The sequence below is a fragment of the Canis lupus genome, chromosome 28 (genome assembly GCF_048164855.1).
Source record: "Canis lupus baileyi chromosome 28, mCanLup2.hap1, whole genome shotgun sequence".
NCBI classification, from domain to species: domain Eukaryota; kingdom Metazoa; phylum Chordata; class Mammalia; order Carnivora; family Canidae; genus Canis; species Canis lupus.
In genome coordinates this window covers 13,908,704-13,925,606 of record NC_132865.1, presented here as the reverse complement: position 1 = coordinate 13,925,606, position 16,903 = coordinate 13,908,704, and the positions used below count along the sequence as shown (strand labels likewise).

The 16,903-nt window shown below is 47.6% G+C and overlaps 1 protein-coding gene across 5 annotated transcripts in view; it reads right to left on the bottom strand.

Annotated features, from left to right (window-relative positions):
• The window catches only part of ZNF704 (zinc finger protein 704), a 257,823-nt gene that overhangs the window by 49,633 nt on the left and 191,287 nt on the right, over nt 1–16,903 (bottom strand). For all 5 annotated transcript variants that reach the window (XM_072804122.1, XM_072804118.1, XM_072804120.1 and 2 more), the window contains exon 4: nt 14,866–15,143. In XM_072804122.1, the coding sequence (XP_072660223.1) occupies nt 14,866–15,143 (278 nt within the window). The remainder of the gene's footprint in view (nt 1–14,865; nt 15,144–16,903) is intronic.

Here is a 16,903-nt window from a genome sequence, read left to right as displayed (position 1 = left end):
GTTCCTTCTCCTTCTGCCCCCCCCACTCTCTCTCCCTCCAAAATAAATAAGTCTTAAAAAAGAAGGGTGGCAACTTCCCATCATCTTGAGTATAATTCAGCATGCCATTCTAGGGAACACCCCCCCCCCCCCCCCAGCTGGTGACGATCTTGCTGACCTCAGACGTTTTCCTGCATCCTTCATGGATAGTAAGTCGCTCTGAATATTTAGTTCATTTTCATTAAGGTGGTCACAGTGCCATTAGTTAGGCATTAATGATGGTATCTAACATTAGTTGAGCACTTACCATATGCCAAGTGCTGTTAAAAAAGTTTATCTCATATAATTCCAAGAGATAAATCCTATTATTGCCACCATTGTATAGATTCATAGAGTTTCAGTAAATGGTGCTCAGTGAATGAACCAGCTTCTAGCAAAGCTGGGAATCCAGGCAGTTCGGCACCAGGAATTGCCCTTTCCTCTAGGACACAATGCCACCTTCTCTTACGAGGGTCTCAGTGTTTCCCCAAAACAGCACAGCGATTGAGAGCACTGATTTTGGACTTACTTTCTCAAGTACCTGTCTCATGGGGTTATTAATGGATTAAATGAGGTCATGAAAGTGAATCCTTCAGCACAACACCAACAGGAGTAATAATTATTCAACCAGTGGTAGTTGTCATGGTATTATTATGATTATACTTCCTGAAATGAATGTGCCAGGAGATTAGTTTTCTCCAGAGAGGGCCCTTGTCCTTGAGATGCCACCGTTTGGCTGATTATTCCCACAGGCCTGGTGATAGTCACTGCTGTGTGCTCACGAAGCCCCGTTTTCTCTTCCTCTGAGTACACAGCCAGACCCCATTTCCCAGCCTCCCTTGCAGTCAGGTGGGGGCAGGTGACTGAATTAGGATAATGGAATGGGGGCAGAAGCAATATATATTCCTTCTGAGACTTGTCCCTCAACTACCTGGCAACCAGTATGGCACTCAAGGACTTAAGGTACAGCAGAACCACTTAACGGGGTGGGGGGGTTCTCAATCTTTTGCTTGCCCTGCACCCTTTTGGCAGTTTCACTAAACCTATGGAAAGGGATTTTTTTTTAACATTTAAAATAAAACACATAGAAATACAAAAAAGAGCAAGTGTACTGAAATACAGTTATCAAAGTATTACAAGTATTTTGTGATATGGTTCTCCATGCACTCTTTAATTAACATATTGAATAGCAAGATCTTGAAGTGAGTCTAATGACTAACCATAATTTCAAAGCATTGTTAAGCCTAAATGATATTTCATGATAGCTGCTAAAATTGTAATGTGATATGAAAATACCTATGCTTTCAATCGGTAGTAAAGTCACAGGTGGCACTAATATTATGGTTTGATGCTGTCAACCATTATTACAGGACACGTGGAATTATAGTTAAGAGCTTAATGATAATGAAAATATATACTTTTTCCCCACTCCAAGTTCACAGACCCTCTGAATTCTGTATACCCTTTTGGAGACCTGTGGACTTCAGGTTAAGAACCCCTGCAGTAGGAGGAAGGAGCCTGGGTCGCTGGAGGAGAGATACCCCCTTCACCATTCCCACTGACCTGATTGGATTGTGACATATGAAATAAATAAACCTTCACAGTGTTAAGCCACGGACGTTTAGAAATAGGCTGTTCCAACAGTAAGCCTGCCCTTCCTTACCAATAAACACAGTAGCGGTGACACCTTCCCTGAACTGAGGGTATTGATGTCACTTTGTTTACAAGCCCGGTAGGATTTATTTCTGCCATCAAGCCCTTGTGGGGACCCAGCAGTATATGCCCTGTTCTGTGGAGCAATCATGTACACATTTAGAAGACAACTCACTCAGGTATTGCCAATGGGATTAGTATCCTGATCCAGGTGGCCACCCCCCCACACCCCGAAGACTTTTGGTGTATTTCTCAATTGAAAAGACACCTGGGAACTTCAGGAACTGAGGATATCCTGTGTGTTGGGGAATGGACACTTTCAGCAAGGCGAGTGGAGGAAAAATCACAGCAGGGCACAGCTGCAGTCAGCGAGGTAAGTTGAGGCATAGCAGCAGGGGTCCGGTAGCCCGCTGTGCCCCTGAGGCCCTGCCTAGGTGGCTGGCACTCATGACCCAGCAACCTAGCCATCCCCGCCTCAGGCCTGGGCATCACGAGCCGCTGGGGGCTGCTCGCCAGGGCAGTGGGCAGTACTGAGCTTCATAGAAGCTGCTGCTATGAGGAGCTGGGGCTGGAGCCTGAGAAGGGTGTGAAGGAAGCTGAGAAGCAAACACACGCTTAGGAGACTTTAAAGTACACGATCCTAATGAGTCTGTGTTTATTCTAAGGAGACTGTTCACAAATCTCAGGCTCCCTGATCTCCTTGGGCCATTGATGTAAACACACGGTCTGTAAGATGAACAAAAGGGGGAGAGTTTAAATCCTACCCCCTTGGCCCCAGAGGTTCACAGAAAGGAACTCTGTTTGGTATTTTTTATTCAAAGCACATAATGACTTAACAATATTAAGGAATAAACCCTCACACTAGGAGTGCTTTTTACCCATTTTTCAAACAATGAAACTATTAAAATATTTTCCACTTAAGGGAGTTAATGACTCAAACCAAAATTACATGTATCTTGAGAGTCCAAATGTCTGTCTGGAAATAAAGTCATGATAGATGAAAACACTTTTTAAAAAGATTTTATGTATTTGAGAGAGAGTGAGCGAGCACAAGCGGGGGGGGGGGGGGGGGCGCGGCCTGTAAGACAATTGATGCAAGACTCGATTGCAGGACCCCAGGATCATGACCTGAGCTGAAAGCAGCTGCTTAACTAACCAAGCCACCCGGGTGCCCCTGAAAATAATTTTTGATTCATTCCAAACCTTTTTGCTGATGGTATCATTCGATTAAACTAAACAGCTATTTAGCAAGGAATATTATAGGTGCCAGGGAGAGAAAGAGAGAGAGAGAGAGAGAGAGAGAGAGAAACTGCTCTCCAAGAATTTACATGCTAGTGGGGGAGAGACAGAGATGCTAATGAACAGTAACTGCTTCAGCTCTGGTAAGGTTGATGGAGAGGGGAATGGAGCAGCTGTAGATCAGAGAAGACCTCTAGAAGGTGACTTTTGAGCTGGGACCTAAAGGTTGGAGCAGCAGGGAGCCATGCTAAGAGCTGGCGTTTTCCAGGGCAAAGAGGAAGAAGGCAGACTGGAGGGCCAGAAAGAGGAGTGAGTTTGGATGGTAATGAGGGAGGGGGGCGCCTGGGTGGCCCAGTGGGTTAAGCATCCATCTTCAGCTCAGGTCATGATCCCGGGGTCCTGGGATCTAGCCTACTTCTCCTTCTCCCTCTGTGCTCTCTCTCTCAAATAAATAAATAAATAAATACATTTAAAAAATAGAAGAAAATGAGGGAGTGGGTGGGGGGGGTGGAGGGGAGAGAAAGAGAGAGAGAAGGATCTGAGATAGATAGACAAGGAGGGCCAGATCTTGAGGGTCTTGTAGGTAAAAGTAAGGAATTTGGACTTTATTCTGAAATAAAAGAGAAGCTACTGAAGGGGTTTAAGCAGGGGGTTGATACTGTAGGATTTGGGTTTAAAAAAACACTGTTTTGGGGAGAGAGCAATAATTGCCCGTGTTATGCTACGGCGGGTCAGAGAAAATGGTGGATGGAAGAAGACCGGCAGTGAGCATGGAGGAAAGCAGATACACTTAGGATGTATTCTGGAGGCAGATCCAACAGTACTTGCTCTGGGTTGAATACGACAAATGTTAAAATGGATGGTGTTAAAGACGACTTCCACCGCTAGGCAAGTTGTGGTTGTGTTTCGAATATGCTAATTTAGAGATACCTATTATAGGTCATGGAGAGGTGACATGTAGGACACTGGACATATGAGTCTGGAACTTAGGGAAGGTCAGGGTGAGAGGCAGAAATCTGGAGTCAGGACCTGAAGGATTACTGATAACTTCGTTCTGGATGAACTCATGTGGGGAAAAATGCAACTAGAGATGAGTAGAAGGCCAAGGACTCTGCAGCATCCAGTATATTCCATTGGAGAGGGAGCAGGAGCAGTCAGAGAGAGAGAGAGAGGAGATCAGGACAGTGTGGTATTACAGCACAGGTGGAAAAAGTGTTCAAGAAGGAAGATGTGGCCAACTGCGTGGAATGAGGACTGGGAAGAGTCCTACGGACCATACATGGAGGCTGTCGGTGGCCCATGTAGGGCAAGCGCAGGTTTCATGGGGTAGTGGGGTTGGAAGTCAGAGGTCCAGGGGTTGGTGAGTAAGTGGGATTGAAAGGAGTGGAGTAAATGCCACCTTTTCCAGGAAAGGTGGCTGATATATGTGAGTAGTAATGGGAGAGTTTGTAGAGATGAGTGATACTGAAGTGAGTTTTTAGGTTGATGGGAACAGTTGCAAAGGAAGAAGAGGGACAACGTAGTAGAGATATGGGGGAAGATGAGAGGGGGAGAGGCCTTGCAAAAGAAAGAGGCTTCGGCATTAGCGCCTCCAGCAGGGGAGGAGGGGAGGGCTGCCCTGGATGGCAGCAGGGCAGTTCTCCCCTGGAAGAAAAGAAAACCAAGGGATGGATGCAGATTCAGGTAGTTTGCTGACTTTTTTTTTTTTTTTTTTTTTTTAAAGGCATTCCTGTCTGAATGCTTCTAATTTTCAGTGAGGTAGGAAGTGAGGTCAAAGCAAAGGGCAAAGTGGGGGTGCTGTGTGGGAGCTTTGAGGAGAGCACAGGAGGCTGAAATGGTTGCTTTAGAGACTGAGAAAGGGCCAGGCGAGGCATATGATACTATTTTCATATTCATGGGGGCAAGCGAGAACCCAAAAAGTTAGGAGGTTGATCCAGTGTCATTTGATGGTTCCTACCAATCAGTCTGTTAGATAGAGGCTTTCATAATTAATATAATAGTATTCCATAACATACGAGCCAAATTCTTTCTACATCTAGGGAATTTTTTAAAGGTTCAAATTGCTGATTGTCTTAGGAAGTGACTATCAGATTGTCTCAGGAAGTGACTATCAGACTGGTATTTTTGTGCCACAACAAGTATTATTTATTAGATTGCTCTTCCTAGTCCTTGCAGGAATATGTCAACACTTTTTTTTTTTTTTTTTTTGTAATTGATAAGCAGGAAAGCTCGGTACTGATTACACAAAAATAAATATCATTGGTGTAACTCCTTTCCCTAGTTAGGAGGAAATAGCTGATAAAGGACTCTCAAATCCAAAAGCTACAATGAAGCTGACCAAGATCCTCTTGAAATCCCTTGGAATTAGGGTAACTACCAATTGCCATTGTTTGAGTATCATCTCAATCACACCCTCACTTTTTTTGGCCCCTGCGAAATCTGTTGCCCAAAGAAAACTAGGTAATGGATATAAAAACCCATCAACTTTGCTCCTTCCTTGCTTTTTTCTTTTGCTGGGTTTCCGAGAGACATGCCGTGGTGGGGACAGACTAAATAGTTCTGATCATGGGAAGCTCTCTGAGAGGAGGACCCGTGACTTCTTGCCCAACATTCTGCTCTTGGGCCCGACATAACTTAGCAGTTAGTATTTGTTGTGTTGAATCCTGGGAAAGTTGTGTTTTGGGGCCCACAGCAATGAGCCATATTTGAGACATCTTAATTTACTCAAGCATTTTGGAATTTACTTAGTAAACAGTCGATGTTCAAAGAATGTTTGTCCAAAAGGTTATTGTTCTGAGGAATTCAGGAAGATTTCCCAGTACGATTACCACTTGATTATCTTACCTGGCTATAAGTTAACTTCTCAGTGTAGGCGTACGGCGGGCATGGTGAACATTGAATTATAGATGGGTTTCTTTTCCTTCCTTAAGTACTTTCTTTTTCCAGCCTTCCACACCTTGCACTAGTAGGTATTTGAGGAAGGTCTAAGTTCACCAGAAGAAAATGACAAATGTGCAGCTGGAAAAATGATTGTCTAATTTATAATGATTTGGGTCATCAGCATAAGCAATTGGAAGGCCTTTTATGCAGTCCTACACTCCAGATGAAAGAGAAAGTTCCTGCCGATTTGCAAGGTGGTTGCAAATGAGGACTCAGAAACATACTTCCGTATAATGGGGAGACCTTTAGCTGTGTTTGGGAAGGGGGCCCTCCCAAACCCCTTCAGAGAAGGAAAGCTCTGCTTTCTCTCCTTTACCACTTCTTGGCATTTCCTTTGAATAACATCTTTCATTTATTATCCCATTTTATCCCAAACTGCCAGAGCTTTGCCGTAATTTATCCATGCACAGATATTTGCTATCTCTAAATCTAAGAGCGATACAGGTTAAGCTTTGGAAAACGCCTATCATTTTGACCCAATTCAACTTGGGGGGATCTGCCCTAGGAAAATCATTTGAAATGTCTGCCAAGATGCTCATCGCACTGTGTATAACGATGCTTATTGTGAGTGAGAAATCAGAAATAATCTCACAGTTACTGTGGAGATTACAGAGGGGTTGGTTAAATTAATTCCATATAACTGGATATTAAGGAATCTTAAAAATGAAGTTGAAAGAAAAGCTTCTCTGACGTGAGAAAACAAATTCCCAGTGTTGTAAGGGAATTGCTGATACTTCCTCTTTGTCTATACAGGTTCTCACCACTCCCTTCTCCACCCTGCTCAGCGCCTGGAGGCCAAGCTTCATGCGTCAGTGGGTCTCCTTGCCTGCTGGCTTCTGGATGATTTGGCCAAGGGGAGGCAGTGACAGCAGGTGGGGAGGCAGGAGGAGAGACTGGAAGGCAAGAGGGTATGGATTCCCTCAGCCTCCTGCCTGCCTGCCTGGCCACAGGTGGGCAGTGGCTAGATTTCACCTCCAAAAACTAACATTTCTGGTGGTATTTTCAGAGTTTGGGTAACCTCCTTGGTTCTGGAAACCCCTCTGTTTCTTTGCCTCTAAGGCTTAGGGGTGGTAATGTTAGCTCATGGGGTAGATTCTTCTGATGTCCCCTATCCCTATCTACACCTTCGTCAAGAGCTTCTCCATTCTATTCTTCTCAGTTACTCCACTTGAGTACACTCACTGCCTGCTTCCTGCCCGAACCTTGACTGATACAGGGGGAAAGTTGTAGGTTATAAAAATATGTGAACAGGTGTGCCTGGGTGGCTGTGTCGGTTAAGCATCTGCCTTTGGCTCAGGTCATGATCCTGGGGTCCCGGGATTGAGCCCCGAGTCGGGCTCCCTGCTTGGCGGGGAGCCGGCTTCTCCCTCTCCCTCTCCTTCTGTTCTTCACCCTGCTTGTGCTCTCCTTCTCTCTCAAATAAATAATAAAATCTTCATAAGAAAAAAAGCATATGAGCATTATCTTTTTGTGATGGGAGGGTATGGAATGCAAAGCAAGATGTATTTTTGCAAGGTGGAAATATTGGAGAGGGATGTCTTATTGGTACATTATCCTCAAATGTAAAAATTATCCTATTTTTAATTTTAAGAAATCATTTCCTTAAAAATGGAAGTCACCCTCTTAACACTTGGCTTGAATAATTTGAAAGAATAAAAGTACCCTGAAAGGATGATCTCAACTCAAATGAAACCAAGTGTCTTCTCTCTCCATATGTGAAGGATGTTCTTATGTCCAACCATGAGGCCCCTTACCTGGTGATTACGTACTCTGCAAACTCCCCTCACCACATCCAATGGAGACAAATCCTTTGTCTACAAACAGACTACTCGCTGTTACATTAAAAACAAAACAAAACAAGCCATGGGAGGAGGAGAACAGGAAAAAATAGCTGAATAAACACTGCCTGGGTTGCCACATGGGTCCTAGCTCGCCCAAGGAGGCCAAAAGAAGCAGAGCTGCTGGCAGAGTCACGGCGGCCAAGTCTGAACGTGTCCACCTATGCTTCAGCCTTGGCTGCCCCTCGCAGCTCTAAGAGAAGGAAGTTCACAGAGCTGGGATGTCCGAGGGAGACGAGGCCACCCTTGGTCGGGAACCACACTGTGCTAGGGTCTTCCATACATTCGCTTCACTTAACCCTGACAACAACCCCAGAGGAGTAGAGCTCCTGGCAGTTACAAGCAGACACCCATGCCTGGGGTGAACTTCTCAGCAGCTTCCAGGCAAGCTCTTTAGTCACCTGCCTTGGGTGCAGTAGGCCCCGATGGCTGGAGACAGCCCCCTGGAGCTGCTGCACCTCTGTGGCAGTTTTCAGACGGTCTCGGACACCTGCCGCTTGGAGCTAGACGCTGAGATCTTTGGCCAGGGCTTCCCTCATCTTTTTCTCTGCTCGCCCTTTCCATGGCAAGGCTTAACCCTGGTTTTGAATCATTTCATACCTGGAATACATGGCGTAGCTTCTATCTTCCAGAAAGAACCCAGACTGGTCCGCAGGACTAACAAGATGACTGCAGGTCACCTTCAGTTCCAAGAGTGGAAACGTGGCTGAATTTTGAAGTATTCAATCACATGCCTAGGGATAAGTCCAATGAAAGCTACATTCCAGAAGGTACATGCACGTCACTTTACTGCCCAGCTTACCACACAGTGGCCTGGGGTCAATACCAAGTTGCTTTTTCAGAGGCAACTGTGAAGATCCTCAGGTATGTTTTATGTGGCGATTGAGGTGTACATGTATGTGTACCTGTGTGTACGTGTGTGTGTCTACTGGGGGTGGATGCTCATACACCCGAGCCTCCCCAGAGAGGACCAGGGTCCCTGAGGGAAGGGGAGCGTCCGATTATTCATCATAGAAGAGTTTGCTGCATTATACATGCTTCCTCAGGCTGCCTCACGTGGGAGGAACCCACACTACTTGGCAGAGGCTCCAATGGCTCTCTGAGGACCAAGAGGTCCCCTCAGGGCCTCAGCACGTTCCAAAAAGATTGAGAAGTGAACAGATCTTATTTAAACATTCAGTAACTGCCTAGAAGCTGGTAGGGGTTCCAGTCCTTTCCTTTATTGGGAAATAGCCTTATACGTGTCATCTCAACTTTGGGGCCTTATTTCTTTACTTGTAAGACAGCAGAAGGGAACAAGCAGTCTCTGGGGTGTGTGAGGTTAGTGCAAAGTGATGGGTGAACTCAAATGTGTACCAAACATGGATTAAACATCTCCCATCTATATATACTGCTTGCAGCTGCCGTGATGATAAGTAAAATAAAAAAATAACAAAAAGATTTCTACAAATGGAATAATACAGCATGTATTCTTTTGTGTCTGGTGACTTTACCAGCATAATGTTTTGAGATTCACCCACTGTTTCACTTCAGGATTTTTTTTTTTAGGTTGAATTAATTTTATAAGGAATTTAGAAATCACCCACTGTTCCATGTGTGGGTAGTTTGTTTCCTTTTATTGTGGTGTGGTGTTCTTCTGAGTGAATATACTGCAATTTATTTGTCTATTTACCTATTTATGGACATTTGGATTGTTTGCAGTTTGGAGTGATAATAAAACTGCTATGAACTACAAGCCTACAAGTCTTTTTGTGGACATATGTTTTCTTATCTCTTAGGTAAATATCTAGGAGTGGAATTGCTGGGTCATATGGTAAGCATATATTTAACTTTACAAGAAACTGCCAAACTGTTTTACAAAGTGGTTGTACCATTTTACATTCCCACCAGAAATGAATGAGAATTCCTGTTGCCAATACGTGGGATCCTGCACACCAAAAAGTACACACTGTAGGATCCCACTTACTTGAAATGCTACAATATGCGAAGTTGACCTACAGTGACAGAAGTCAGATAACTGGTTGTCGGTTTTTGTAGGGGCTGTGGGGGGGCATTTGGCCGCAGAGGGGCACGAGGAGTGCTGGCCTCTGTTAGGGTGGTGGTTGCTCAGGTGGAGAAATCAGTCAAACCCCACTGAACTGTATTCTGAAAATGGGCTCATTTTTTTATGTGGAAATTATACCTAAATAAAGTTGATTTAAAATGATTTCTGTAACAAGGACAAAAGCATTCATGGATAATAAAAACCCCCTACTAATTATACATTTTCTCAATCAGTGGATTCTACAAGTGCATCTCATCTTTGGGATAATCTGGACATTTCTGGACATGATCAAGTGGGTCCTGTAACTTGGAAAGGGGTGATTGCCGAAGTCCCCTGAGGTCCAAGACTCCAGATCTTATGTACTGCTTGGTCGAGAATTCTGAGGTCCCGTCACTCAAGAGCCTAGATCTCACTCTCCTGTATCCTGATCCTCCCTGAGGCCAATCCGCTCCCCTGATCTGGCTGGCGATGCTGTGTCATCACCATGAAATCCGTACAGTGTGACCCCGAGCTGCTTTTCTTAGCACCGCCCTCCCCAGCAGTTCTAACAGATGGATCTATTTCTGGAGCGGCAGTTCTTCTTGCAGAAGGCACTCTCTGCTTGGAATTAGTGGGTTAGGAATTAAGTCAGCGCAGAGACTGGCAACCACTTCTTCTTCTTCGGGAGGGCTTTACGGGTTTGTTTCCTTTTCATTCACAATTTAAAGTGACTCATTGCTTTTTTGGTTCTGAGAGATTGAAAATGCCGAGCGGAGCAAATGATGAATTCATTGTTTACTACTGCACAATCATCACTAAAGCACCTTATGTTAACTCAGCACTTTTCCCCTCTGACTTGACATTTTCCCCAGTCTACGGGTAAGAAGGGTTCATGGTCCAGAGGCCTGTAAAATAACTGAAAATGATGAAGGCCGGAATGTAGTGACCTGCTGCTGTTCTGGAATGTCGAGTCCTGAGTCAGGTTCCCTTGTAGGCCGGCCCCTGATTTCTGCCCCTGTCACTGCAGCCGTCACCCCCTCACCTGGTGGGAGGCTGGCCTCTCCCCTTAACTCTCAATGCGCCCAAGCTGGCCGGAGTGGCCGAGGGATGCAAGTGTCTTGATACAGCCAAAGTGGGGACAGGATGCAGAAGCGAGGTGAGCACCCCTTCTCTCTGCACTCACGCTTCTCAAATCTCTATTCAACAGGTATCAAATGGGTAAAAAAAGGAAAGCAGAGTGTTAGCGGCCAGCATTCCCCAACGACGTGGTGCTATCATCATCCATATTTTGCAAACGAGGACCCCGGGACTCAGGGGAGTCAAGCCACTTGCTTACGGTCACCCAGGTGCTGGAGCCGGGGTGCGAATCCCAGAGTCTGAGCTGATTTATCCTGTTCCGGGAGGCCCGAACTCAGACTCTGACGGAATCAGGAGTCTGCCACGGAAACGAAGAGTCCGTCTTGGCGGTTAGCAGCACGTTTTCTGGAGGTCTCCCGGGGACAGGAGGCGAACCCGAGGCCTTCCCGGCAGGTTTCCTCCCGGGCTCCGGGGGGCGGCGGTGGTTAAGGCCGCCGCGCCACCTGGTGGTCGTGCCGGGAACTGCACGCCCCCAGCCCGCAGAGGCGTGGCCGTGGGTCGGTGCTGCCGGCGCCCGGCCTGCTCGCCCACGGGGCTGGCTGAGCTCCGCGCCCGGAGAAAGCGGCCTTTCATTTCCCGTTCTCGAATCGCCACTACCTGGGCTGCTTGGAAAGCCACGGGGGCTTCCCGCGGGCAGTGGGCCTGCTGCAGAGCCTGGAGTTCCCCGCTCTGCCCCCGGTGTCTCTCTGGGCCTCTGCACCCCGAGCCCACGCTGCCACGTGAGGTTGGCTGTCGCTGCCTCCGGTGACTTTCTCCCCGCGTTACCCCCCCTGCGGGCAGAGGGAGATGTGGATTCCTTGAGTTAATCCGCTTCAAGGGTTTCATCTTTGCTGTGTTGGCTGAGCTCTAACACCTTATAAGCTACAGGACCTTGGGCGATTCCCGTGACCTTGGCGAGCGTCCTCTGCAGGAGGGGGCTCTGAAGATGCCCAGGCTTTTTTTGTGATGATGAAATGAAATGCTGCACTTAAAAGCATTAAACTGTAAACTGTCACTAAATTTGCAAATGTAGTTGTTCTCAGCCAATGTTTCCTCCTTACTGCTGGTAGTAGGAGATAGTGCCCGGCCTGGGCAATAGGGCTCAGACTCTCCTCCTCTTTACCTAAGAGGAGCATGGGTCACCCCACGAGGTGACAGTGAGGTGAGGTGTCCATGTATGGGGGGGGGTGAGAGGAGCGACGAGAGAGCTTCCATAAGGAGGAGGGGGGCCACGGCCACTTCTTCATAATCCGATTTGGGGAATGCTGCTGTCACCTTTGCTTAGGGGTCTAAGAGGTCCGTTACAATATTGCTACATTCCTGCACATGGGGTTTTAGGGTCTGCACATCCTTTCTACTAATGGTCACATTTAACCTTCTCCATTATCCAGAGAGAAGTTTGATAATACCTGTCTGCTGCGTTTAGAGATGAAGAAGCTGGTAATCAAAGAGGTGAGATGATTTTCTTAAGTTCTCAGGGTAGCAAAGTTGAGGGTAGAATGTGGGTCTTTTGACTGTTCAGGGCTCCTTCATTTAACCACCCACCACGTTATCTCTTTCAAATATGGAACAGGGGCTTCCAAACTTCTTAAACCGTGAGCCACAGTACGAGATAATATTTTGTGCATTACACACGTTAAGTGTATAATCGAAACAAAAGCATCAGGAGACAACACCGACCCTGATTAGTACAATGCATCCTGTTCTGTCCTATTCATTGAAGAAGCGCTATTCACAGCTCATTAAATTGACTCATAACCCGTTAGTGGAGTGAGACCTGCAGTTTGGAAAATACTGATCTGGAAGGTTCTCAGACAATCCCCATACAAGATGTAGCCATCACAATTGTTCATGGTCTCAAATATATGATGAATCAAGGGAATGAAGAGAAAAACAAGATGAACTCAAAGTGTCACTGACTAGGATGTATTGTTAAATGGATTAGGCAAATTAACTCTTAGAAATCTTTAGAAATAGGATTTTAAAAACTAAAATAACTGCACCACAGTTACTGGGTTTCTACCACATGGTCAGCACGGTATTTGTCACTTCTGATCATTGCTGTCTCTTTACACATCTCAGTCCACCCACCCAACTTCCAACCTTAGAGGAAGTGGCTATCCTTAATCTCAGGACATTGTGCCCTGTGTCTGATGGGCGCTCAATAAATATTGGCTCAATAAATTAAAAAAATGAATGGCAACCATCCCACATTCCCATTACTCTCACTATTCAACAAAATTTTAAGTTAAAAAGGCAACAACCTGGTCTATATGAGGTCCATGATTTAAAAATTAGTGACTATGAGCACAGACAGTAGGGATATCACCCTGGGAAAATCCAGGGTCTGAATAGAGGGGAAAAAGCATAAAGAAAGAAGGATGAACATGTTTCTAATTCATGCATTTATTCCTACTATCTAGCATCCTGCAGAGTGGGTCTGTGCCCTTCAAATCAAGTCACTTTGTAAGGAAGCTTTTTCCCCCTTTTCCTTTGGTGACTGATTTAGTTGAAACCTATAGACTCTAAGTGCAAGTCTGACCAACGCAACTTAGTTGTGCAAGCGCTTGATTTTTGGCTCATGACTACATTAGGAATGAAAGGCTGTGGCAGGCTTTCAGGGGTGCACCTTACAAGCCGTGGGGATGGAGGGGCTGAGAGTCCCTGCCACAGGGCCAGGACCTGCTTAATGAGAGCCACACAACACACTCAGATGACCCCAGAAAGAAAGTCTGTGCAGCCCGACGCAAAAGGACAAAGCTTCAGGTCCACATGGCTGTCTCGCCTGCAGGTTCCCACTGATACAAGTGCCAGCCTCTCTCCCTGAGTAGTCAAGCAAAGATGCAGAATCCCTGGGGACCCAAAGGATGCTGGTACCACTCCAGCCCCCCTGCCCAATGGAGTGCTGTGTAAAACAGCAACTCTTCACGCTACTTGCCCCGGTGAAAGAGCGGAGGCTATGTGAGTGCCCTGCTCTCTGAATCGAGAGACTGCCTGTACAACCTCCACTGCTACCCACGCCGAATGATGCTAAGAGAGAGGCAGGGAGGGACAGCTGGATCGATGCCATCTCTTTGTTTTGCTCTTTGAAATGAATTGGGGGAGAAAGAAAGGTTGTACCGCAACTGCGGTCCTCACGGTTTTGCTTTGGACCTTGGTTTGTGAATAGTCATTAATAACGAAGCGACCAATAACAAAAGACAGTTTCATATTTATATGGAGATTTAAAAAATAATGTTAAGCTGTTCTCTGAGACATAGCAGCTTTGCTTTCTTCTATGAAATAGAAATACTTTTGGAGAATTGTGAGTGAACATAACGGTTTAAGCGTATGTGAACAAAATGAAAAGAGTATGAGCTAATTTAGGTCGAGCAGACCTGTGTTTGAATGACAGCTCTGGCCCTTTCTCACCTGCATGATAGGGGTGAGGTGAGCGCATGATCTCCTGGGTCTCAATCTCCTCCTGCCAGGATGGGAAAATAATACTCACCATGCAGGACTGCTGTGAGGGTCACATAAAAATAGAACCAATTGATTTATTAAGTCGACGAATTCGATCTTTTTCACTTTTGATTGGGTAAATATGCACTTTTTAGTATCTGAGCGCACGCAAATGGTTATGTGTCAGCTCGCACGTATGTTCCAAGCCGGTGTCATAAAAATAAGACGCCGAATATGCTTCCCAACACCCTTCAGGGCTTACTGAAGCAGAAAAGAGAAGGATTGAGCATGAGTTTTATTTCACAGGTGAAAAGATAAAGTCCCAGCAAGAGGGTGAGTTCACTGCCAAAGCGAGCCTCCAGCACGCACCTACACGGTGGGCCGTAGCTGCCCCGCCGGAGCCCTCCCGCCAGTGCCCGGGGCGGGGCGGGGCGGGGCGGGCCGGGGCGGGCAGGTGTGCGTGGAGCCTCGGACCGGACCGAGGCCTCGGCGGCTGCTGTACTGGGCCGGGACCGTCACGGACCCGGGCAGGCCGCCGAGCACCGCAGGCTCGCACGGCCCCCCCCAGGCCCCAAGCGGTGCGGCCGACACACCAACCTTTCTCTTCCGCGGGATGGGCTCGTCGAAGAGCAGGTTGCTGGCCTCCGCCTCGTCGATGCCGTCGTCCGCGGGCGGGGGCGGGGGCGGGGGCGGCGGCGGCGGCGGCGGCGGCGCGGGGCTGCGGAGCGGCTTGAAGCAGTCGGCGGACAGCGGCGGCGACGGCGTGGACGGGTTGGACTGGTCGCTGGGGGCGCTCCAGCTCCAGTAGCCGCTGCTGCTGCTGCTCGAGGGCACGCCGCCTCCCTCCTTCCAGGACCCGCTGAGGCCCTCGGGCCCTGCGCACAAACACAGCGTCAGCGCCCGCCCGCCGGGTGCGCCCCGGGGCCGGGGTGGGGGGGGGGGCGTGTGTGTGCGTGCGCGCGTGTGTGCACGGGTGCTCGTGTGTGCGTGCGGGCGTGCACGTGTGCGTACGCGTGTATGTTCGTGTGTGCGCACGTGTGTGCTCGTGTGCGTGTCTGCTCCTGTGCGCGCACACGCGTGTGCATGTGTGTAAGTGCGTGTGTGCTCGTGTGCACCCATGTGTGCCCGTGTGCGCGCGCGCGCGTGTACTCGTGTGTGCGTGTGTGCATGTGCGTGCGCACGCATGTGAGCGCGTGTGCACGGGTGTTCGTGTGTGCACGCGTGCGTATGTGCACGCATGCGTGTGCGTACGCGTGTATGTTCGTGTGTGCGCACGCGTGTGCTCGTGTGCGTGTCTGCTCCTGTGCGCGCACACGTGTGTGCATGTGTGTAAGTGCGCGTGTGCACCCATGTGTGCACGTGTGCGTATGTGCACGCATGCGCGTGCGTACGCGTGTATGTTCGTGTGTGTGCACGCGTGTGCTCGTGTGCGCACGTGTGCGCACGTGTGTTCGTGTGTGCGCATGCGTGCCCGCGTGTGTACTCGTGTGCGCACGTGTGCGTGTGTGCGCTCGTGTGTGCATGTGTGCGCGCATGTGTGTGCGTGTGCGTGTGTGTGTGCGCGCAGCGGGGGCGCGGGTCTCGGCTCAGGAAAGCGCTTGCCGCCCACCCGACAGTTTGCCACGGTTGGGTAGGTAAGACTGACTCTGAACCTGGGGGGGGATCGCGTTGCTCCATAGTTTGTAAACGGCTTTTTCAATCACACAACAGGTTTTTCCTAACAGTTTTCCTATGTGTGCGGTTTTGTTCGACGCTAGTTTTGCAGGATGACAGTGGAGATTATGTGAAAATAAGAAGAAAAATAAGCTGTGCTTGCTTACAAAGTGTGGGGGCGCTTTGCCTTTCTAAGAAAAAAATCTTGGGAGTAGTCTCCCCCCTCTTCTGCCCCCATTCCCTATTTGAAAGAGAACTTTCTCAGAGGTCTGTGATCCTTGCATGACATTTATAGAAAAAGTCTCCGATGTAAGAGATTAATTCCCAGAAAGTTACCTACAGTCATCTACCTTATTGTAACAGCTTATTCGAACGAATAATAGTGCCCTACATTTGATGAGTGTCTTGCGTCTCCCAGAGCTCACTCATACGATCTCACGCCATCGGTGTCTCCGAGGGAGGACCCTCATGCCTATTTTACAGATGGAAGTCCTGAGGCACCTGGAAGTTAAGTGACCCGCCACATGACCGGTATGTAACTCAGACGGGTGCCGGGCCCAAAGCCTGGTCTACCAGTTGTTCTTCTCCTTCATGCATGTGGGCCTGTGTCGTGAGCAGCCTCCCTTGTCTTCAGCAAAGCTGAGATCAGAGGAGAATTTATTGGTAATTAGTACTGATGAGACTGGTGTGGGATTTTACCTTTCCTCTTGTGGGGAAACATTATGAAATGTTTGCTAATGTGGAGAGATCTTTGCCCAGCTAGAAGGTCTTGTCGCGGGGGAGGGGCCTCTTTTAATCACTGAGGATTTGCTTTATCTTTCAAGATGCCCAATCCTAATGAGTGTTTGTATAAATTCTTTCTAAAGGATAATTTCTCCTTCATATTTATGTACATTCTGAATATATTAAAACTATATTCTAAGTACAAGGGGGGAAAAGTCTCAAAATGCCTCATTAAAAAAAAATGCTGCTAACATCTGTG